General features: G+C 43.1%; 1 protein-coding gene across 1 annotated transcript; it reads right to left on the bottom strand.

Annotated features, from left to right (window-relative positions):
- Positions 1–9,781: 9,781 nt before the first annotated feature.
- DYNLT3 (dynein light chain Tctex-type 3) lies at positions 9,782–16,981 on the bottom strand. The gene is made up of 5 exons (XM_035316028.1): positions 16,833–16,981; positions 16,348–16,389; positions 14,275–14,398; positions 13,219–13,296; positions 9,782–12,106 (listed from the first exon to the last, which is right to left on the bottom strand). The coding sequence occupies exons 1-5, from the start codon at positions 16,860–16,862 to the stop codon at positions 12,030–12,032; spliced, it is 351 nt and encodes a 116-aa protein (XP_035171919.1). The 5' UTR covers positions 16,863–16,981; the 3' UTR covers positions 9,782–12,029.
- Positions 16,982–24,699: the final 7,718 nt, after the last annotated feature.

The following is a 24,699-nucleotide window of genomic DNA, read 5'->3' as shown; positions in this document are numbered from 1 at the left end:
CAAGCAACTCTTTGGTTGATTTTGTTTTGGACGTTTCAAAAAACATATGTAGGTCAACTGGTAGTGTTGTGGTTTAACCCAGCACGCAGCTAAGCACCGCACAGCCGTTTGCTCACCCCCCTCAGTGGGATGGGGGAGAGAATCAGAAAAAAAAATAAAATAAAAAGGCAAAACTTGTGGGTTAAGATAAAAACAGTTTAAGAGGTCAGAAAAAGAAGAGAAATATTGATAATAATAATAAAAGAATACACAAAGCAAGTGATGCACAATGCAATTGCTCCCGTCCCCCACCCCCCCGACTGATGCCCAGCCAGCCCCCAGGCACCCCCCTGCCAACTCCCTCAGTTTTACTGCTGACCTTGATGCCACGTGGTATGGGACATCCCTTTGGCTTGTTTGGGCTAGGTGTCCCAGCTGTGTCCCCTCCCAGCTCCTTGGGCACCCCCAGCCTCCTCGCTGGCAGGGCAGCATGAGAAGCTGGAAAGTCCTTGACTCAGTGTAAGCAGTGCTCTGCAACAATTCAAACATCAGCGTTATATCAACATCTTTCTAATCCTAAATCCAAAACAAGGCACCATACCAGCCACTATGAAGAAAATTAACTCTATTCCAGCTGAAACCAGGACAGGTATTAAGACCAGAAAACACAAAAATACCATTGACCATGACTTTCATGGCCTTCAGAACAAGTGGACTGCAGAGACATCTTTGGTCAAGTAACTCTGAAGCAAAGTGTAGGTGATTCTTACACTGATTTTGCCATTTTACATGCCTGTGAGTTAGACTGGACCATGAAAAAGTCCAGGGTCTCTACACTGTTTTCTCTTTATGTGACAGAGAGCACTGAAAAAAATCAGGTGGAATTTTCCTCAGTACCAGCTGGGTGCAGAAATGGCATAGGGAAGAACTGGGACAGGGCAATTGCCATCATCTTTTTGCAGCTGAGAGGCCAAAACATCACCAATACCAGTGTTAACACCAAAGCACTTTGGCACAGCAGGAGTCTGAATTCATATCACAGCTTTTCCACCTTTCTAAACTGAGGAGATTTCTACCCTGCAATCCCAAGGAGCCAAAGCGTAAGTGAATGCCTCTGCAGGATGACCCAGGGCTGGCAAGATCCCACAAGCAGCTAGTGAAGAGAGTTTCTGCTGTGGTTTTACCACCCTCTTGGCCTTTTTCTCATACTTCCCATTCATCTGCAATGCTAGGTCAAGCCTGTTTTCAGGCAGCAGATTCACTCAAGCCCTCAGAGATGTGAACCTTCCTCAGACAGCAGCAAGGATATAATCAGAAAAGGTTGTCAAACTAATTGTGGGAAACAGCTTTTTAGAGCAAATCCACCTTAAAAGACAGATAAAGAGCCCTGCAGGTCTCTTCAGTCCCTGCAGGTCTCAGCAGCTACCTTCTGCTCCAAAATTATTAAAGTTTATCTTGTCTGTTAACAATTCATGAAATACTCCCACTGTACGAGAGCTCCAAACGGTTAAATAAATATTTGGATCATTTTCCATCACTATTGTCTGTCTCACATGTGCATAAAGTAATGCAGTCAACAACAAAACCTAATGCTACAAGTCAAAATAAACAATAAGTGTGTCAATAACAGCAACATGGGTTGCAACAAAATACTATTTGCAGTGCACTAACTGAAGCTCAGTTACCCAATATTGCTGCGCTCTCAATTTACAGGAAACCCTCTACAGATTTTAGCCTTTGCCACAATTTCTGCTGCAGCTGAAAGTGAGTCCTTTCACTGCTATTTCACACCCTCTGAGGCTGGCAGCAAAACCCATGGTGTAAACAGCTGGGGAATCTTGCCTAAAGTTACTCGTTGTTGTTGTTGGGTTAATAAATGCCCCGATGCCTTTATTTGCATTAATCTGTCAGACGTGCAGCTGGTACCAAAGCAGAAGCCATCACAATGAATGAAGTTATCATCGGGGGACTGCCAGCCACATCGCTGCCTGGGGCCTTCCAGCAGCTCTGCAATGTGTGATGAGCATTTCCCCAAGCAACTGCTCTGAATATCGTCTCTCCTCCAGGACAACCATACTGATGTGAGTGCTGGTCTCAGTTTTTCATAACGAGGCCAATACATTAGTATATTTACAGGATTTAGCCAGTGCTCTTGCTGATTTCTTGCAAGAAGGCAACATCCTATTTAAGCCCTGTAGGTACTGATTCCCTCTGCAGGAACCTGCATGCCCTAAATCCCTCTAGAATGATGTTGGTGGCGAACTATAAGCTATTAAAATTCATGTATTAGTGATAGACTAGAGATAAGATTTCTCTAGCAACATCTGGGGAGAGGATCTTGAGGCTGGAGGAAAGGGACCACTAGTATTCAGGAAGGGAGATGATGAGAGTCTGTATATGAGTCTTGTCTTGTTAAGCTGGATGGGAAAAACACCAGCCCAAAGCTGTTGAACTCACATAATCAATAAATGAAATACCTGCATTTCTCAGAGCTAGACAGAGGGTAATACAGCTTACTGTGAGGAAGATCTAATAGGTACACTTGCCTTTATGTAAGCAACAGAAACTAGCCCCAAACCCAAGAAAATGATGAAAGTCCTCCTGTTATTTTCAAGTCATTTGCAAAGACTCAGCTGTACCACATTAAGGTTGCCACTTCCCCTTTAGAAGTAACAGATGTTATGTCGCTGATGTCCACAGCCACTTAGTTTGTTTCAAGGTGCTGGGACTTCCCTTCTCCCTCTACCAATGGACGAAAACACTGACCATCACCAGCTAATGGGGACAGTATCAGCAGAGAAAGCACTGTGGGGCCAAGCTCACAGGTATTGCAGCTTTATGTGCAGATTTTCTCATCAGAGAAAAGTGTCAGTGGGAAAGGCTGCACAGGACCAGCATTTATTTATACTGAAAATGCCACACAAGATGCAGAGGAAATCTCTCACCTAGTTTCTCTCTTTCTCCAACCAACTCATTCTCATCTTTTTAAAAAAATAATCAAAATAATCTTTTGCTAATATAACTACCAGCCCTTCTTCTCTTCCATCTTTTACCAAAAGAAAAAAGTGTTTTAAACAATCGTTGCTTCCGATTTTCACCTTAAACGTTCTCTGCTCTGACTTCTAACTCAGTGTGACTCGCAAATTGACTGAACTTTCTAAGTAGGCAGATCCCCAGCCCTCTGGTGTTGTTTTCTTTGACATATCAGTCAGCATTAACATCCTCAACCATGATCTTTTTCCAATATCTTCATTTCCCTTTACCCGGTACCAAACCCATCCATATTGTCTGCTGTTGTGGGTTTACATGGCAAGGTTTTGGTAGCGGGGGGCTGGAGGGGTGGCCTCTGTGAGAAGAGTCCAGCCACTGCGACATGTTAGAAAATGTTCAGCTCTAGCTGGCTCCAAAGGGACCCACAGCTGGCCCATGCCAAGCCAAAAAGTGATGTTATTTGTGCCTCTGGAAAAGCAAATTTAAGAAAGGGAAAAAACCTGCTGCACCACAGCTGCTGGGAGAGCGAGGAGTGAGGCCCAGCCCTGCAGCCCCCCAGGTGAGTGCAGCAGGAGGGCAGGAGGTGCTCCAGGCAGGCAGCAGCAGTTCCCCTGCGGGCTGTGGAGAGGCCCCTGGTGGAGCAGGCTGTCCCCCTGCAGCCCATGGGTCCCACACGGAGCAGATCTCCACGCTGCAGCCCGTGGAGGAGCCCACGGGGAGCAGGTGGATGTGGCCTGGAGGAGGCTGCGGCCCATGGAGAGCCCCCGCAGGAGCAGGCCCCGGGCCGGAGCTGCAGCCCGTGGAGAGGAGCCCACGCAGGAGCAGGGGGCTGGGGGGAGCTGCCGCCCACCCGTGGGGGACCCGTGCTGGAGCAGTTTGCTCCTGGGGGATGGATGGACCCCGTGGTACGGAGCCGTGTGGGAGCAGTGCTTGAAGAGCTGCTGCCTGTGGGCAGCCCCCGCAGGCTCAGCTGGGGAAGGACGGCATCCCGTGGGAGGGACCCCACGGGGAGCAGGGGCAGGGAGGGACCGTGAGGGAGCGGCGGAGACGAAGCCTCAGGGACTGACCGCAGCCACCATTCCCTGTTCCCCTGTGCTGCTCAGGGGGAAGAAGGGGGTGGATAGGGGGAAGGTGGTTTTGGTTTGCTCTTAGCTTCTCACTGCTCTAGCTTGTTAGTAATAGGTAATAAAACATTAATCTCCCTATGCTGAGACTGTTTTGCCCATGATGATAATAGGTGAGTGACCTCCCTGTCCTTATGTCAAGCCTTAAACCCTTTTCATCATATTCTCTCACCTTTCCCTTTGAGCAGGGGAAGTAAAGTGTGGTTGTGGTGGACCTCAGCTGCCCAGCAGGGTAAAACCACCACATCAGGTTAGCTTATGGTCTGTGCTTGCCCCCCAGCCCAAACTCCCTGATATCCATGCTACCTGCCCACAAACCCACAAGCAAGTTGAGCTGCAAATCAGCTCATTTACCAGGCAGGGTAACTTGGCCAGAGGGATGACAACATCAGCTCAGTCTGTCTCATCAGGGCCACTGTGATGGCAGATGGCTTGAACTGTTGTATTGGTGAACAAGCACAGACACAGTTTCTCCTGATTTGTCACCACCACTTCAACCTCAAAGTTACTAAAATAAGAGCTCTTGATTCAACCCCCACCACTGGTACCACCACCTTCCCACTCACTGTCTGCGGACAAAACCTGTAACTCGGTGGTATCTTTGAGTCAGACCATCTAGTATTTCATCTCGTAAGCCTGAGGCATGCAGATTTTTTTTATATATTTTTTTTTTCAGTGTAAGTTTGGGGATTGTGGTTTTCCTATCCAGCCTCAAAAGCCAAGACTCGTATATGGGCTCTCATCGTCCCCCTCCCTGGTTACTGTCATTCCCTTTCCTCCATCTTGCTGAATCTCTCCCCATCATATCCCTCCCACACGTTGCTGCAGAGGTCTTACTTCTAGTCCATCACTGACAGTTGAACATCTTCCTTTAGGTCTCCTGTCTCCCATGTGGCAAATACACTCAATTCACATTAGCTTAACAGCTGATCATAGCCTACCTCCTACCTGCCTTCAAAAGCGAGAGTCAGAAACTCTCAGATCCTAACACCATCCTCCCAGTGCCATGTTTTAAACTACGAGCAGGTACCCTTTGATGCTCTGATCACTTTTAAGTTCCCTGTAAACCTCTACAAAGCTCATTACCTGCTTCAAGTGCTCCCTTACCGCTCTGGCCACAGCTAAGCTACCGGCTGTTTTCAGCAGTTTTTTGCAGATAGTCCAGCTGCAATTAGGAGAACCAGATGAAACCACCAGCCAGTTTCCGAGCCAGCTGGGCTAACCATGTTGTTGCTGGTGGGTTGGCTGGGAGGCTCTGTCCTCTCCTCTATACCCTACTGCTATGATATGCAGCTGTCTCTTTCCATTTCTGTTTTCATCTACATACTCTCTGCCCTGATCCTGAGATAGTTGTTGGACTCAAATTCCTCTCTAGGAATACCAGTTTCTGGGGGTAATATTGCTTCACTGCGCTCCTAGGATTGTCGGCATCCAGATTGCCTCTTGTCTTTGCAGTCAATCTGAAGAGCTTTCAGCCAATGGCTAGGCTTTTATTTTACATTTGGATAACATACAGTGGGACATAATTTCTAAATTAGTGCTTCCAGGTGGTGCAGTGATAATGACATAGTAACAGCAGTGCTACCACTACTGTTACCATTACTATGGAGAACCAGGACCACACATTCCAACTGCTAATGTTCAAGCAATTGTTAAGCTGGGTTTCCAAAATGATTTGTTTAATCTTTTTTTCCTAGAGAAATGAGATAGGAGCTACAGGAAAGAACAGCTATTGAAAAGGGGTTTTGTAAAGTCAGCTGCATTTCGGGTTTGGCCCACTGACTTGGAGTTTGCCTCTCATTTAAATTTGCCCATGAGAAAAAATAAAAAATAAAACAGCTGCAGTCCTGTCTTCTTTCTTAAGTTTCTGTTTCAGCTGTTGGCATTTCCCTTGCCCTCTCACATCGCTTTTCTTCTTTGTTTTTCTCTGTTTCAGGTTTGACTTCTCATTGAGAAAACATCATGCAAATTTTTACCACACTGTACAGCCCCTTGACCAGCTCCAGCGGCTGAATGAAGGAGGCTGGCAATGCGTGCACTTAATGCCAAGGCTATTTTTACTTCCCCAGCATCTGTTCGCTATCAACAGATATTGCTACTATTGCGGTATAACACAGAAATACCAGTGCTGTTTCTCGGGTCACGGAGAAGCATTTTTAATGGTAGCAACACTGGGATTAAAAGTCAAATAGAGGTAAACGTGTACAAAAAGCACACACCTATGAGGCCAGGAGGGCATTACGCAGTACAAAAATAGCTGAAAGCAGAGCATGCAGAGGCGATTGCAGCTCGCAGAGCCCGCAGTATCTGCTGAGGCAACTCCTGCCTTCCCAACGGGGAAGTGCCCCGGGGGCTGCTATCTGCAGGCTCGCAGCGGCGGGCAGTTTGCAGCCTCACGCTTCTTGGAGGCCATGACAACTTCACAGAAAACACACGTTTCGAGAGGGATGACATAACCCTAACTGCCCGGTACTGTTTTGTAAGAAAACTACTGTTACGTGCTAGTGCTTTTGAGACTGCACGGGGAGGGAAAGGGAGGAGGGGGTGTATTTTCACGTGTGCGCAGACAAGCGGCCGGCTGGTGACAGGGCCCGGTCTCTCCCACCTCAGCTCCCCGCGGGCAGCCTTGTGCCGGGGGATCGGGGCCGACCCGCGGCTTCCGGCAGCCGCCCCGGGCAGGGCCGCTGAGGAGAAATGCCGGCCCCACCGCCCGGCCCCAGCCTCCCGCCCGCCCGAGGCGCGCCCCCTGCCGGCGGCTGGCCGGGCAACGGCGGCGTGAGGCCGGCGGCGGGCCTGGGCCGGGCCCCGGGGGCCGTGAGGGGGCGCAGAGCTAACCCTCAAGTTAAACTCCTTCCCTCTCAAAGCCAGCTTTTGCCGTGTCGTTCCCTCCAAGCAGTCGTTCAAATTGTCATTCGGGGGATCCATACTGATTCATATGCAACTATAATTCGTTCACAAAGCTAGCGGGCCACCTAGCTACAGCAGTGGTCACAGTTTGCTTTAGAATTACTGTCCTAAAACATTCAACCCAAACACAAATACTATTTAGCTCCAAGGACCTGTGAGGTCTTTTCTTTACATGTATCTGAAGACATACAGTCATAAAATAAAAGGCATCGCTTGAACCTGAGTTACAAAAAGACAATGGTACCGCTGCTGTTACCTCACCCTCCCACTTCTGCCGGCTTGCTGCTGCTCGGGTCCAGATGCAAAACTGGGTTCTCTATGGCAAGGACACTTGTACGTGTCATTTGTATTTGCACAAATGCTGTTGGAACCCTTGTTTTGATACCTCGACATTGCTGAAATGGAAATAAATAACAAGAGACGAAATCCTAAATGAAGATTACTAATGTATGACCCCTAATTGTGAGGGAAGTGGGTAAACAGAAAGGACGAATATATCTAAAAAAGCATATAACGTGTGTTTTGTGTGTGCACAAGCCAGAGTATATGTATATATATATAGAAAGATCACCCTTCTTTTGGTCAAAATTGAGTAACTTGAATTAATTATTACTACACTGAATAAAACTTCAGCAAACCACAAGTTAGCAGACAATGTTTAATTTCTTCCTAAGGGGGGTTGCAAAAATGTTGATGCTTCTTTCTGAGTTAAGAGGAGCTGTGCAGAAATTATTCTGATTATAGCCAGTAAGAGAACCTGCTGAACAGAAAGAAGTTTGAGCTTCTTGCAGCTGAACAGTTCATCCACCTTGCTACCTTCCCCAAGGACAGGGGATACTAATGGTTTTTGATTCTGAGCTGTGTGGTGTCCACACTGTGAAGCTATCTAGCATAGATTACAAACTTTGTAATTTCCAGACACACACACACAAATCTATTTAAAATCATGTCACTACAAAACCTGCCTGTCTTTCCTTCATGCACTTGTGCTATCTGGCGCAATAAGCATGTCTGTCTGCTTGCCTCCAACTGTAACTACCAGTGAGGTGTGCTACTGTAACCCTGATCCTTGTTTTCAAGTAATTTTAGGTCAGATTGTGGAATAGAAGTTACATGGAAGCTTGTAGTTGTCACTCTAGCACCATTTTGTTCCCATTTTGAAAACCTTGTATGTAACAAACAAACCTGCTGTCACAGTATGTTCCTGTGTTTAAAAACAAATGCTCAAGCACTCAAGCTAAAACCTGCCTTTACTCAATAGTACCTCAGAATAGAAAAATCTCCCTCAGTGGTGTTAGACTGCTGCCTTCCTTCCATTATGGGGGAAAAGAGAGAAACTGTCCCATCTGTAAGCCAATGCACACAGCCCCCTCACCTGCCATAGGCCCCACAGGCCAGAGCAGCTCACGTGTAATGCAATGTAAACCTGACCACATCGCTTCGGAGCCACTCTGCAGCTGGGTTTATCGCTGCATTCACAGAACACTGCACCTGAGCTGAGATTCTCACGCAGAGACAGACTGGGGCTGGTGTTGGTCTGGGAATGCCCTGAAGAGACACAGGCAGAATCTAATGGCTCAGGATATTCTGATGCTGGATTTGGTCTGCTCTGTACTTACACGAAACCATTGTTAAAAAATCCCCCTTGGAATTACATGTGGACAGAATGATTGTGCAAGAGCCAGCAAAGTGCATCCCCATAATCAGTTATGAATTGCTCATTACAGGATATGCTGCACTCCAAAGAATCTGCCATCTGTATTAAAACAAAGCCCTGTTTTCTCTATGTGACAACTACTACAGTAAAGCACGCAGGCTAGCAACAGTTAACATTCTCTCTTTTATGGTGTTTAAAATGTCAGTGCTCCAACATTCATGTAGGCTAAATAGGCTACCTACAAACCAGGAATTCAGTGGCTTCTGTAAAGTGCTTTAGATTGCAGGAAACTAAATTGAACATACAAGGATTTGTACTTGTTTCCTTAAACAAGTATGAAGGGAAGACAATCATCAGGAAGGTGACAGTTGCTGAAGGACAGCTGGCAAGTAAAAGAAAGGAAAATAATGAATCTGTTCCCCTACCTTAGATAACAAAATTCTTATACACCTTTCTGCGTGAGAGGAACAGGTGCCTTTTGCCATCAAATTGTATACAGAAACATATAGCTCCATATATATGGGCTATGCCTTGATACAAATTCTTATGTCCTGTTAGTAAACCCCCGTTTGTTACCAATAACTCATCCCTGTGATTGCAAGAACTAAGGAAAATATTGTACTGATAGAAAGCACTACTGAAATATTATTGCACATTCTCATACTCTACAATCCAGAATTTTATCCTTGAAAACAAACTATGTGGAAAATCTAGTGGGAAAGCAGTGGTAGTTAGAATTCATTTTGAGAGTTATATTAAATACAATTAGATGTTTGTACCACAGGTGATGGGGTACAAAGATGGAAAATAAGTTAAATTTGCTAGAGTATGATGCAGAATGCAAGTACTTTTCCCTGTGTTTCATAATAATCTTTCTGGACCAACAAAAACTGTAACTTGCATCATCACGTCAAGCAGTACAAGGAATCAGTATGATCAGACAAGAGCTAAGGGAAATTAGTGCAAGTTTGGGAATTAGTCTTTGGTGAGTCTTCTCTCTAAAATGCTCACAAAACTTGAATAAATTTCCCAAGTTCTCACTATTGTATAAAAGTGAAGGAAAGTAAGAGAAATATTGTTCTCAGTTGCCATTTGTATTTATCAAGCACACGTGAGGCTAAGATACAACTAAGGCAAATCTTTATTCATTTTTGGTAGAAAGAAAAATGAAGCAGTCTTACATTTAAGCAGTATTTTCCAAGTTTTTTGTTTTAATGGAACATTCACCAAGTCTCATTAAACTGATAGCCTTGCTCAGTGCATTGTATTTTCAAGAAAAGCAAAGACACCAAATGAGTTATAAATGGCTATTTGGAATATTCCTTCTAACCATGGCACCCATTGAACAGGGATAACAACCACAACTATTTGTACTTGCTCACATCTTATGCTGCATCAAACCTACCAAAGCTTGTTCCAGTTGCTACTCCACTTATGTTTTCCACTTTGTGCAGTCCCAGACATCAGTGAAACTCTGTCCCCATCCCTGGAAGTGTTCAAGGCCAGGCTGGATGGGGCTTTGGCCAACCTGGTCTAACAGAAGGCATCCCTGCCCATGGCAGGGGGCTGGAATTAGACGATCCCTTAGACGGTCCCTTCCAACCCACAGAATTCTATCATTTTTGTTAGTTTCACAACTCAGCTCTTAAAAGTCAGGATCTAGTTCAGAAATTGTTATGCTCACCTAAATAATGTTGAACTACTACATATCTGAAGGTCGGTACAACATACATACACATCTTCACACTACACCTGCCTTTAAGGCAAAGGCAATGTTACAGTGCTTAGTTTCACTTGCACTTAGGTAAAAGCAGAATTCTATTTGTCTGCAAAGCAATAGATTTTGAACAGCATTGTAAATTACACCTACATGTTCCTTCTACTTGTACTAGCTATGTGTATACACAGTTTAAGCAAGGACATGGTTTTCAGTTTGTTCTTTGTGCAGGACACTTGCTACATGTCCTAATAGTCAGTTATCAGAAAAACAAACAAAACCGTGTAATAATGCTTTAATACTCATTTGTTAAAACTGCAGCCTTACAGTAGCTGTTAGGTAGTCACCAGTCTCTTCCAAAGACATGCAGTAATAAAGAAAACATTCTATCCTTAAGCAGCATCTGATAAAACAATGTAGCTGCCACTTAGTGGCAGCGATCATTTAGGCATTTTCGGTATTGATACATCTTTATCATATAACTTGTGCATTGATTAACAAAAATGTAGGCCCTAATCCAGCAAATACTTGTGTGTGCAAATGCTTTCCTTCCATGTGGAATAGTTCAAGTTAAAACTCATCCGATGAGCAAAGTTAAGAACTTGCATAAATCTTTATAGGATGGGAAATCTTAGTGCTTAAAACTTAACTATTTTTCCATAGGATTAAGGTCTGATTCTAGACTCAGAGAATATAGGAAATACTTCTATAAAGAGCAGGTATGTTGCTTCAAGATAAATGGTTTCAAAGGTAACAGGAGCCTCTACAAATGTGCGTGCCTTCTCTTTGAACAACTTACTCCTACTCAGAGAAACGTGGGCCCATTCTTACTGCCCCAGCTCCTGGCTACTCTTGCATTGCAGGAGGAATCAATAAAGTGCTTGTCACAAATTTGTAGTCATGGAATAAAATCAGATATAAGTACTTTCAGAATGCTTTAGAAAGTGATTATGAGTTCAGTGCTAATGTCTGACCCATGACATTCCCTGAACTGACAATAAATATGATCTTCATTCTGAAGGAAAGTTGGAATTCTCGTTAGGCCCAGGTATATTGCACCTTCGCCCTAGTGAAGTCATCCTCTGCCTCAAGGGGAAAAGCTTGAACGGATCTAATTCCAATGTAGAAGTTCACACTTGACTGAAGCGTGATGCTTGTGCAATTTCAGAAGCACCAGCATCCAATATGACAGTTAGCTTTAACCAGACATGAAGCACTGATACTGCTTACAACACATGCACTCAGAGTTGCGTTCATAATTTGTTCCCAAATGCACCACAATCCTGAGAGGTCCTGCTTGCCCTTTGACCTTTTCTTTGATTAGATATTTTATGTTCCTCTTGAATAAAGTATCTTTGATATTAATTTTGATATAAACTCTATTGATCTTTGTGGCATCTTCTTATTAATATACTTCTGAATATTTAAATTATTAAACTTGCTTTCTATATATAAATATTTTTTGCTTAATTTCAAATAATAAATCTATGAGAACTGGCTAAGACTATGCTCTCTGTAGAGAAGTTCCATTTGCTACAACTCCTCATAAAGAAAAAAAAATAAAAATATAGCTGTCTGAAATATTTTGCCATGGGTTTGGAACTTTTTCCTTTTTTAAAGGCTTCGGTGTTGCTTGTATTTATCTTCCAGTCAGCTACAGGATAATAGCAACAGCAAACACATTCACAATGCAGTTCATTGTTCGGTTTTCCCATCTCACTGTGCAAGTTCCTAAAAGAGATTATTACAAAACAAACAAAAGAATTCCAGTCTCTTTATTATATTCATTTTACCTCTAAGTAAACTAAGTCAAATTAGTACAAATAATTCAGCTATGATTTAAGGTGATTACTACTATGTCATCATGGCTATACGAAGGCTAAATTCCTCAAAACATTTTCATTAACTTGGACATTGTTTACTACCTAACGTGAGCCTCAGAACAATTTGCAAGAACAAAACAATCTCAGTATCTCTTTTAAAAAGTTGGATTTGCAAAAATCCTTGAAAATCCGATATTGAAATTGTCAAGATAATCTCACAAGAAATCAAGAGAAATCTAGTTTATTTACTTTCTGTATTTTTCCTCTTATATCAGTGTATATCAACTATCAACGTATCTTGGCTTTATAAACCAAGAAAACACAAAGATTAAACTGTGCTTGTTTACCTATCTTCACATAATGATTTTTGTTTTAACCTCAGTTGACTTTCGAATTCAATCTCTATTTTTAAGTTATATCTTGGTATCCTCTTCTAAGCAGACCATTCTGAGTTTGTGACAGACAGAAGATTATTTTAATCTAATTTCCTCATGATATCCTGAACCTGGGAAAAATACATTTAGAACTATTTTAGATGCAATGAAGAGCATCGAAAGCCTATAAACTATCTGATAGTTAGGTGGTTGAAACACACACTGTAGTCAAACTTTTTTTTTTTTAAAAAAAAAAAACAAGTTCTGTTCTCCTTCAGAGAAGCACTGTCTGTTTACCGTGGACAGTCAGATATGTTTAGGACTATGTGCTTACATTTACTGTGATCATTTTGTTGCCTCTTCAACTGACCTACAATAACCGAAGAGATTTTTTAAATTTATTTTTGTTTCACAAAGAAGGCATTTCTACATTTGCTTTGTATCATCTGCAAAGCAGACACTCTTAACGCAAGCACTGATTGTTAACAAAACGTTTCCCCTGGGATTGTAAAACAAGGGTCTAGTTCTGGAAGCTACTGCTTCTCCAAGCACTCTTCCAAAACGTTCAACTGAACTGTCACAGTTGAGCAAGAGGTAATCTTTTTTTTTTTTACCACAACTTTTTCATCTGAGTGAGGAAGCTTACCATCAGTTGTGGTATCCCAGAAGCATGAGCTTGCTGTGTGTAGACCAGCTCCACTCCTCTGCATCACTGCACAGGTTACTGAAAAATACAGTCATAAAATCAGGACTTTCATTATTAAAGCAGAAGAGGCGAATTATTTACAATTTCAAATGCACATGATGATTTCAAATGGCTGGCAGGCAGCAATCAGCTAAGTCAACACTTATTTTGACAATTCTGTCAGCCCCACTATTCCCCTCAAGAACTTGGTATTCATTTCGTGATTATCTTTACTCACATAAAGACAATGGCTTTAACAAAATGCTTGCTAACAGGATTATGCTTTTTATCTTTTAAACTGCTTAGATATGGCTCATGTCAGGTGTGCATCAGAACTGGTTTGCATGTGCTGTCCTCACAGGTACAACAGAAGTCACACCTGACGAGAGTTGTTTCCCAAAATTACTTTTGTCCGCTCTCTGAAACCACACTCCAGTAATAAAGCATTTCTAGACTGACCTGTAATTGTTGTAAAACCAATGACAGTCTGAATTCCAAGACTTTCAAAACCAGAACACAGTGCAAACTCTTGCTGTTATATCAACACTCCACAAAAGGACCAAAGCACCTTTAAACTTGCAATTATCCCGATTTCTCTTCCGTAGACATGCATATAAAAATAATGGGACATGAGGTATCTTACAGAACTGAAAATCTTTTAAATGTCTGCATTTATAAGAAGTTTTATCCTATTAAAAGTAATTTAAGATAAAGCATCTATTTCCTGAACTGATACCAGAATATTGATATAATTGTTTTGGGGTTGCTTCAGAGTCGGGGAAGACTGTGTAACATCTTAGCATCTTCTGTGCTAAGTGTTGACAGCATGCTTAGCACAAATAAAACTGCTGTTGTTTTACCGCAGTATTTAGTAAAAATGTGTATAACAGAAAAGTTCAAGTATCTGCTCTTTGTTTACAGTTTTATTTATTGAATACAGCACTACACTGGAACAAACTTTTCCACAATTACTCACTGTGATTGTATAGGGATAAAAGTATGGTTACGTCTACTTACCAATGTACTTGTATGTTTTCCCAAGCTTTACCAAATGTGTCAGCGACTGTTCTACTATAGCTGCAGTCCACTGGTTGACTTTGTTGTGATTATAATCTGCCTTGCCTAAGACACTTTCTATGCACTGTAATAGAGGAAAAAAAAAATAGTTACAATAAATATAAGATACTTGAAAATGTAAAGGTTTAAAATGTCTCTCGTAATCTGAGATTTTTTTTCTGGCAATTGGATTACTTTAAATCACTTCAGCTCATCAGGTATCAGTTACTGAATGGGAAGTAAAATGAGCCTTCTCTGAAAATTATTTTTAGTATGTTTTTACCACACTATTATATGGAGAAAAATGATGCTCTGATTGAAAATATCGTGTAGGAAAGACCTTAGCCATATGCTTTAAGTGCCAAGTTAAGCCACTGGATCCATTTACCAATGAAAATACTAACACATCCCACCATTCTCAATGACTGCCTACTCCAGCTCAGCTTTCAGATGCTGCTGTAATGGAAATTGTACCACTCTAATCAATAATGTCACTAGGGCCGGCCAACCTTCCTGAGTCTGTAAGCAATATACCAAAATCTCCAAAAAGCCAGAGCCCCCAAAGCAAAACACGTGTCTTGGCTTAAAAAATGAGGAAAAGTTAAAGAGCAAGAGACACTGAAGTGTTCTATCTTGCAGCATGAGGGATATCTGAACTGTTTGAAAACTTCATATTCTCCCCCAGCTGTAGAACGACCAACGAACTATCTTGCTTAAACTTAAGATGACCGAACAACAGAACACCTCTAAGCTCTATAACTCTAAGTCTTGAATTTCATTCCTTACTCCTAAAGAAATTCAGAATTACATGCTGGTGGAAAATGAATTTGTCAACATGAAAGTGTGAAGAAATGTATATCTGCAATAGGTAAGTAAAATATAACTATGTTTTCTCCTCTGATTCAGTAGTATAAATTGTATGCACTCACCACCCACTAACAGGCTGTGTAAAAGATTTGTGCCCCAGATCCCACAAAGCTCAATTAGTTCTGATCACATTGTATAAAGCTAGACCATGACTCAATGGAAACAAACACAAAACACAGCAGAAGGTAAGAGAGGGACAAGGATGCTTAGTGATCCTTCAGGTATTTTGGTCTTTTCCAGAAATGTATCCTATGCCAGAACTCCTCAGCTCCGGTTAAGCCTTGAATCAGAGGTACAAACACTTGGCTTTACTCCCAGTGTCAGATGTAAAAATAAAGATAACCTGTCTGGCCTTTCAAGGCAGGGACAGTTATATAAAGGGTTGAACTGTCATTTACCTGACATCTAAGAGCTTGCTGTTGTGACCTGGAGCAGCTCTAGAAATACAGTCCTTTCCCTTCCTGACAGGGCAGGTAGGAAAGGACCTGCAGGGTCCCTCTAGAAATTTGTTTATAAAGATGGTATTTCCCTGTAAAACCTGACAATCATCTGTCTACCACAGACTCCTCATTACTCACTTTCTAGTTACCTGGCATTTATTTTGGACCATCAGGCTACTCATTCTCTGCCTGCTCTTTTCATGTAAAAATATGTATTTTTTAAAACACTGATAGAATAATGACCTCATGTAGTCAAACCTGTTGCTCAAGCCAAGGATAAACTTCCAAGTTTCACCAGATTGTCAAGGCTTTGTCCAGTCACGTTTTTACAGTGTGTAAGGTTGAAGACTTCACAAGCTCTCTGCATCCTGCTCTAGTAATTATCTACTCTCTAGCTGGATAAAGGAAAATAAAGATGAGACAGAATAAATTTCCCCATGCAACCTGTGACTGTCACCCCCTGTCTTTGCAATGTAAAACAAATTGTCTCTCTCTTCTCTCAGCCACCTTCTTTCTCACCATTAGGTAGCTGAAGACAGTAATTAGATGAAGCTTAAAGCAGTTCCAAATGAAGCTCTGTATAACTTGATATAAATAACAGTTTATGTTTCATATAAGTTTGAACTTATCTGGGATGGTTGATTGATACTCTTTCTTTTCATACTGCAAAGTAAGGTGAAGAGTTTCTTTGCAATCACAACACCATGGTTAAATGGCTAACACCTACCTCCTTAACTATGTTGTGGGCCTCATCAGCGTTGAAGATCATCTGTAATAAAAATGAATTATTTTTTATTTCTGATAGAGAAGCAAGCACACAATGCAGTTTTGAAGCCTCACTTGTGTCCCAGCACTACACGCCTGTTGGTTAGAGTTGTTTTGCCAGCGACCCTTGAGTGGGTCCAAAAAGCTCGGTCCTCAGCGTGCCCGCAAACCAGTTGGTTTTGCACTTCCCACGGAGATTAAATACCACCACAGTCTACGCTGTGTGTCAAAATATTCCCCCAAATAAAAAGTTAGACGGCAAATCTGGCGAGGGCAGAAACCTCAGGGCCAGACCGGCAGCTGTAATGGAGGCGGGCGGCTGCAGAGGCGAGAGGAGACCCCGGCAGGGCAGCCCCGGCCTCCAGCCGGCACGGGCAAGGAAGAGCCGAAACCCCAGCGGGGCCAGGCCGACGCCCCAGCCCCGAGCCCCGGCAGGGGGACCCCTACCTCGTCGTTGTGGGGGTGAAAGTCCTCCATGGCCCCGGCGCGGGCGGCGGCTGTTCCGGCGGCGGCGGCTCCTCCGCGTCCTGCGCGGCTCCGCCTCGGCGGGGCGGTGCCGGCGGCGCCATGAGGCGGGCGGCGGGGGGCGCTGCGGGAGCGGCGGCACGGCGGGGCCGGGGCCGGGGTCCGCGGTGGCTGAGGAGCTGTACGGGCTCGGGGTGTACGAGTTGGAGCTGCTCAGCCCTCCACTGCCACGTTATGTTCTGCCCTGCCCTGCCTTTGCTTTGCTCTGCTCTGCCCTGCTTTGTCCCCCGGCGGCCGTTTGGGCCGGCAGCACGCTTCAGCCTGGTGCCCGCGCCATAAAGGCGGTGAAATACTTGTTTGTAGCTCTGTTATTATATATATCCCCCTTGTGGTGAACACACAGAGCTCGGGGCGCAGGGCATGCAACAGGAGAAGTTCCTGATGAGGAGCAATCGTATTTTTATACCCCCCCCTGCTTGTGGATCAGTGTAAAGTGTCGGGGCACAAAGCTGTCAATATGTATTGGCAATGGTGACTTGCAGTAGGTTGTTCTTTTACTTCCACTTTATAATAAAGAAATAACACTGGGTTTTATTTTGCTCACTATAAAGACGGGTGTAAAGAGATAGGATCTTCTCTCTCCCCATGAAGTTGCCTGGGGAACACGAAAGATGCCTGCTATCAAACAGTGCAGATTTTTCAAATGACGGGGGTTTGTTCTTTCATTTGGGGAGAAGCTCTTTGTTTTATTATTGCCCCCTCTGACACTGTTCCCACCTTTCTAAACCAGACTGAAGGTGAGATAGAAGGCCAAGGCTGCCTCCTTTCTACTTTCAGTTTTGGTGGCATGTATTTGGATAGATAAGCGCATAAAAAAGTGCCTCTTGCTCAATGTTAATTGTCTGCTAATTGGAAAAACTCTAAAAGATGGCAGTACAGGGGGAAACAAAGCTAAACATTTTTATATTGCCTTGCTTTGACACTGGCTTTCATGTTTAATTTTTGCTAATAGGTATCGTAGGATGAGAAGGCTGAACATGAAGAGTAAATCTCTTTAAAAGCAGATCTTTGTGAACAAGCCCACATGGATGTAATCATCGGGGAGGGGGGACATAAAAAAATACCTCCTTCAGTATAAAGCTTTTGTATGCTGACTTGCACAATATTTTCCTGGGCTTTCACGATATGCAGCTATTAAAAGCAAAACAAAATATCTTCTTATGTGTTACCAGTTCAAAACTAGGGACAAAATTTCATGTTTACTTTTAAAAAATATAAGCTAGTGGAAGCACATGTTGTATTTGCACTGGCAACCAGTAGAAAAAGCTAACAGCGCTAAAAAGGACTTAGCCTTGGATCTTGTTCCTTTTTTTTTATCCTCTGTATTTTCAGAGATCTTTGTATCTTTGAGATGCAGTACATTATCAAATGAAACCAGTTGCTAACCATTTTTCAGCTCTGTTTAGAAATACTGAAAGAAATTGAGGAGTTGTAGACTCCGATGAGGGTGGAAAGGCCTTGGAGAGAGATCTGGACAGGTTGGAGAGCTGGGCCATCACCAACCGCATGAAGTTTAACAAAAGCAAGTGCTGGGTCCTGCACCTGGGACGAGGCAACCCTGGCTGTACATACAGACTGGGCAATGAGACACTGGAGAGCAGCCCTGCAGAGAGGGATCTGGGGGTCGTGGTTGACAGCAAGTTGAATATGAGCCAGCAGTGTGCCCTGGCAGCCAGGAGGGCCAACCGTATCCTGGGGTGCGTCAAGCACGGCATCGCTAGTAGGTCAAGTGAAGTGATCGTCCTGCTCTACTCTGCGCTGGTGCGGCCTCACCTGGAGTACTGTGTGCAGTTCTGGGCACCACAGTATAAAAAGGACATTAAACTGTTGGAGAGTGTCCAGAGGAGGGCAATGAAGATGGTGAAGGGCCTGGAGGGGAAGACTTATGAGGAGCGGCTGAGGTCACTGGGCCTGTTCAGCCTGGAGAAGAGGAGACTGAGGGGGGACCTCATCGTGGTCTACAACTTCCTCGCGAGGGGTTGTGGAGAGGCGGGTGACCTATTCTCCATAAACAACAGTGATAGCACCCGCGGGAATGGGGTGAAGCTGAGGCAGGGGAAGTTCAGACTAGATATCAGGAGGAGGTTTTTTACTGAGAGGGTGGTTGTGCACTGGAACAGGGTCCCCAGGGAAGTAGTCACTGCACCAAGCCTGTCTGAATTTAAGACAGGCTTGGACCACGTCCAAACCACAGTCCACGTTTGGACTGTGCACTAAGTCACATGGTCTAAACTTTTGGGTAGACCTGCACGGTGCAAGGAGTTGGACTTGATGATCCTTATGGGTCCGTTCCAACTCAGAATATTCTATGATTCTATGAAATACCTTCTTTGTAACAATCATCTTGGCAGATTCCATGGAAAATTGGGTTCCTCAACGACCAATGTGTGTGTACGTGGTTGTGTTGATGTCCTAATCAAAAAAAAAAAAAAAAAAAAAAAAAAAAAAAAAGACCTGTTCTTCCTCCTGCTCTGCCATTTACAGACAGGAGGACAGCAGGAGGTTTGTCGGGCTCAGCTCAATGCCCAGAGAGCTGTTAGGTTATAAAATGGCAGAACAAGTATTAATCCAGGAAGTGTTTACAAATAAACACCCAACATCACCCACGGACAGCCAACACAGATTTATCAAGAGTATGTGTCAAACAATCTGATTTTAATCTTTGGTAGGACAAATGGTTTAATGGATGAGGGGGAAGTAAATAGTGGGCATGTTATTTTGTAATGAATGTGTCTTGTTATGCTCTCGCACGTAAATTTCACTTGAAGTAAGAATATATCATCTAGGGAAAAGGTAACCAATTGTTCCTAATGAAGGGTTATCAAAGCAAAAGAAATAAACACAAGAAGACCTTTTACTTTTTTTTTTCTTCTTCTTCTTTTTTTCTTTTTTTTTTTCTTTTTCCCCAAGAGCTAATCAGCATTAGCAGCAATAACTAGAATCATGTAATAAAAATGATGCTTATGAAAGCTTTTTAATGACAGCATGTTGAAAGAAGTTACAAGCATGTTGACTGACAGGATCAAAATTACAAATACGGCAGAGGCTGGAGAAATCAACAAGAAGAAATCTCATAAAAATACAAAGTGCTATCTAAAACCAACATCAAACGCACAGATACAAAATGGGGACTAATTGGCTAGGCAGTAGTGTTGCTGGAATTTCAGTAAATGGGAAGCAAAGTATGGTGTTAGAAAAAAACTAAGTACATTGAAGAATACCATGAAAGGCACAGAAGGCAATTATGTTGTTCTCGGTGTTTGCCAGGCATCAAATGTAATTCTCTGCCCAGTGTGGTGTCAGGACAGAGACACAAAAGTAATTCCTCCTGTAGGCAGCAAGACTGAAAGGAAGCTTAGAAAATGTGATTGGGGAAGAACTGCATTTCTTTTATATCTCTTCGCCAGTCTTTCTTGTAGGTGTCCCAGTGTGTAGCAATTTAGTAAAAAATGATTAACAGGCCAATATATGACAAAAGATAGGACAAGAAATAATGGGTTTAATTTGAACTAAGAGAGGTTTTTGTTAAATATTAGTGGGGGAGAAATCCAAGTATGAGTAATAAAGCACTGAAGCAGACCTGGTTTTGGAATCAACTTCTCTTCTGGATCAATAACACATTAGATAACATCTGCCAGGCATCCAGATAGCCTGCATTCTCCTTTAGAGAGCTTTTGAGATAGTTAGAGGCTTGCATTTTTTTTAGCTTTCATAAAAATTGAGTGTTTTTTTTTGTTTGTTTGTTTTTTTTTTCTGAACCAATTCATTTTTCACCTAATATCAATTACCAAAAGCACCAATATTTTTCTTTTTTTTTTTTTTTCGTTTTTTTTTTTCCTTTTTTTTTTTTTTTCCTTGGGAATGACTAATGCTATTACTGATTTTACAAGAGTAATGCTAAATTGTAATAAGGAGCCACACACTTTTTTTCAAGGGGAGTTACCTGACTATGTTGCTTAATTTTTTATTACACTACTGCAAAATGAAAGCTGGAAAATGCAAATGGCTTGCAGTGTAATTAGTTCTGGGAACTGTGATAGGAAATGTGAGAAGTGCTGAAAGAGGTGGCTCAGAAATGCAACCCCAAATTTGAAAGCGCTGAAACCTTTCATCCAGATGCAGAACAGGAACTCTTAAAAGACTGGGAATAAATAGATCAGCTCAAGACATTTTTTGATTAACAAGCAAATATTTGAAGAAGATTTGGCCTGCTGGAAAGAGGGCAGTCTGTGCAGGCTATGAAGATTCACCACTGCTTGATCAAAGGCAGTAAAAAATGTGAATACCCATACAGCTGAAATAGTGTGGCGTCTCTCTCTTTTCCAGCAATTTTTTCCTTCAGCTATTGTAAACATTTTAAACCTTCATGAACTACCTTAAACCACTGAAGTCAAAATCAGTTGAATACCGGTATTTAATTCTTCTGACTGAGTTCCTAAGCTACACGTGGCTGGATGCTGGAGGGAGAATCAGCATGTGCTGCTCTTGTTCTTGCTCTCTTCCTACGCGTGCGCTACTTGTTACTGCAGGGAATGGAGCAGTGGATCAGATGGACGTTAGGCCTGGTCTGTACAGCAGCTTTTATGTTGGCCAGATCATGGATGTTTGGCTCTAGCTGAAGTTTTAATGATTCACTTTCCTGATTTTTTTTTTTTTTTCCTGAGAGCTGTTTTAATGATAGCTGCAAGTGACTTACTTGAACTCCTCCGGAGAGCTAAATGCCCACTCAACAATTGTTTAAAAAGTTCTCCGTGAATTGTCAGAGACATCACTATTTCCATAGCTACAAATGGTCTGTCAAGGCGGATTCTGTATTTTTGGAATCTTCGGGGTACTGGGAAATCATGTTGTGATCATGACTGAGAACATGAGTGCAGTGCAGAGCTCAGCGAGCTGCCTCATGCAGCACAATAGGAACAAGCGTGAAGGTGGGATTGCAGCAATCAGCCTGCTGCTGGCTCCTGGTCAGCTTGGCTGCAGAGAGCATGGCATTTGCTGGCACAGCTGAGTTGCAAAGGCTCAAGTAGAGTGGCTGCATTGCAAGCACTTGCTGGTTCCTTTATAAACTAATTTGAGTTCAGATGAGCTTTGTGATCTGACAATGTACAGGGTCAATTTTAGGGTTAAATTTGACCAGCTGCCACTATGTTATATGCATTAAGTATTTATTGTCTGTAGTCTGTTTTTAAGATGTGCATCAAGGTAGAATAATTTTCCAGTGCTAGTAAGTTTGCATAGCACCCATTGTAGAGACTTACACATTTAAATGATCCAGAACAGCAACATTAGTGTTATGACATCAGATAAATCAATGCATACGAAGTTTTCATTCCGTTTCATGGCTAATATTCTCTGTATTTTTGGAAGCATTTTTTTCTGTAAGCAAAGTTTACATGATGTGTTTGGCATGAGAATGAAGCAACAACAGTGTACTCAAGTTAGATTTCCAAGTACATAGAATTTTCTGATGCTACACATTTTTTAAATGTGCAATAACAACATACTCGGTAAAAGCAAATGGTCAGCCAGCTAATTATGTGTCATCAAAAGAACAAACTAAAAGCACAAACTAAACTGCATTATGCAGTAAGTGGTGCTTTATGTGCTGGTTTGGCTTTGAATGTATGGTACTATGAGCTTTTGAAGGAATAAAAAATAATTTATTTCTTAATGAGTTCATATGAAATTTTTTTTTTTTTTTTTTTATGAATCATTTGGTATCAAACAACTGCAAGTTGTTTAGGAGCTTCAGTTGCAAGACTCAATTTCATTATTTAGAATGCTTTAAACTTCAGTTATTTGGTCAAAAACTGTCTATGTAACTTTCTACTTCGTGTTCAATATTTTTGGAAGGTTAGTGCAAAACTGTATAGGATATTTTCTAAAATGAAGTTAATGAAAATAATTGATTTTCACCAGAGTGGAAATACTGGCAGTTTTTATAGCATTTTATTTTTAGAAAGTCTAGCCCCTTTATATTCTAGAATGATTTCGCAAGGAGATCATCCTAATGTTAAGAGCAAACCTTATGAGAATTCTATGAAAAACCACCCAAATGAGTCTAATTATAAATCTCAGGAAAATTGCACATTTTTTAGAGTAAGTTTGTTAGAGGTCACCACCATTTTTAATTAAAAATTTTATTTGCACTGAATATGCTTCCTGTCTGTGCTACATCCTTTAGCTACATCAACACAGCAGGGCTTTGCATTCGGCTGCTGCTTCTGATGTCCACTAGGGCTATGTCTGTCATGGGAATGCTTTTTGCTTTCCCGATACTGATGTGTAGTTGGGCAGCATCCGTATTTCATCTCAGGAGTAAGTGAGGGCCTTCCCTCATCTCTCCCCTGCTGAGATGCCCTGACTGCCAGCACCGTGGGCATGATACCCGGGCAAAACTGTGACAATCATAATTGGGACAGTGGTCTGTGTGGTTGGTGGACTGGGGCCCCTGTTAGGTGCTGCAACACATCAACAGGTCATTGATGCATCTGTGGCACTGCATCCTAAAAGAGAACACTCAGAGCTCTGATTTTCTCCAGCTCTCCTGGAAACTCCAATGTGTTCAGGCAACCAGAGAGCAGCCAGGAGGGAGTAACCTGACTGGCTTTAAAAGAAAAAAAACATCAACCAGAGAAAGAAATTTGAGGGAGTGTTTTACCTCTGAAGATGATATGGACAGGGTAGGTCTGAGGCAGACAGACAAAGCAGGAGCCATGAGAAGAGAGCAGAAGTGTGGTGGAGATGAGACAAGCATTTGACAGCCTGTATGGGGCATTTTGGAGCAGGAAGCCCACCATAATATGAATTTCAAAATGTCTCTGCTGGACAGTAAATACATACGAAACCCACTGGCAAAATGAAAGATATTTTAGCATAGAAAAAAAAAGTCTCATCCCTTCCTGCAACCTGTTCTCAGCTGAACAAAGGTATCTGGCTTGCTGTTTTGTTGCACTGTACTGCCACAGAGGTCCCCCAAAATGGCACAAACCTACTGCACTGGTTTTACGTGGCAAGATGTTGGCAGCAAGGGACTTGCAGGGGTGGCCTCTGTGAGAAGAGGCCTGCACCTGTCCTCATCTCTGACACAGCCAGTTCCAGACAGCTCCAAAATGAAACCCCCTATGTATGGCCAGAGCCATGCCCACCAGCAAAGCTGGTGGTGCCTCTGTGAAATCACATGTGAAATCACATGTAAAATCACATGTAAAAGCAGGTGAAAAAAATGCTGTGCATCATCTGTGAAAGAGGTGAGTGAGAGAATGTGACACCAAGGTCAGTGCAGCAGGAGGGCAGGAGGTGCTCCAGGCAGGCAGCAGCAGTTCCCCTGCGGGCTGTGGAGAGGCCCCTGGTGGAGCAGGCTGTCCCCCTGCAGCCCATGGGTCCCACACGGAGCAGATCTCCACGCTGCAGCCCGTGGAGGAGCCCACGGGGAGCAGGTGGATGTGGCCTGGAGGAGGCTGCGGCCCATGGAGAGCCCCCGCAGGAGCAGGCCCCGGGCCGGAGCTGCAGCCCGTGGAGAGGAGCCCACGCAGGAGCAGGGGTCTGGGGGGAGCTGCCGCCCACCCGTGGGGGACCCGTGCTGGAGCAGGAAAAAGCCAGAGCAGGAAGAAGCAGCACAGAGGAGCTGTTAAGGATGGACCCCAACTCCCATTCCCTATCCTGCTGTGCTGCTAGTGGGAGAGGAGGAGGTAGAAGCCTCGGGAACTAAGTAGTGAAGTGGAGCCCTGGAAGAAGAGGAGGTTGAGGCAAGGCGTTTTTAGATTTGTCATTGTTTTCCCACCATCCT

Source organism: Oxyura jamaicensis, chromosome 1 (assembly GCF_011077185.1).
Source record: "Oxyura jamaicensis isolate SHBP4307 breed ruddy duck chromosome 1, BPBGC_Ojam_1.0, whole genome shotgun sequence".
NCBI classification, from domain to species: domain Eukaryota; kingdom Metazoa; phylum Chordata; class Aves; order Anseriformes; family Anatidae; genus Oxyura; species Oxyura jamaicensis.
Note: the sequence above shows the minus strand (reverse complement) of the source record. Positions and strands in the feature narration are given on the sequence as shown.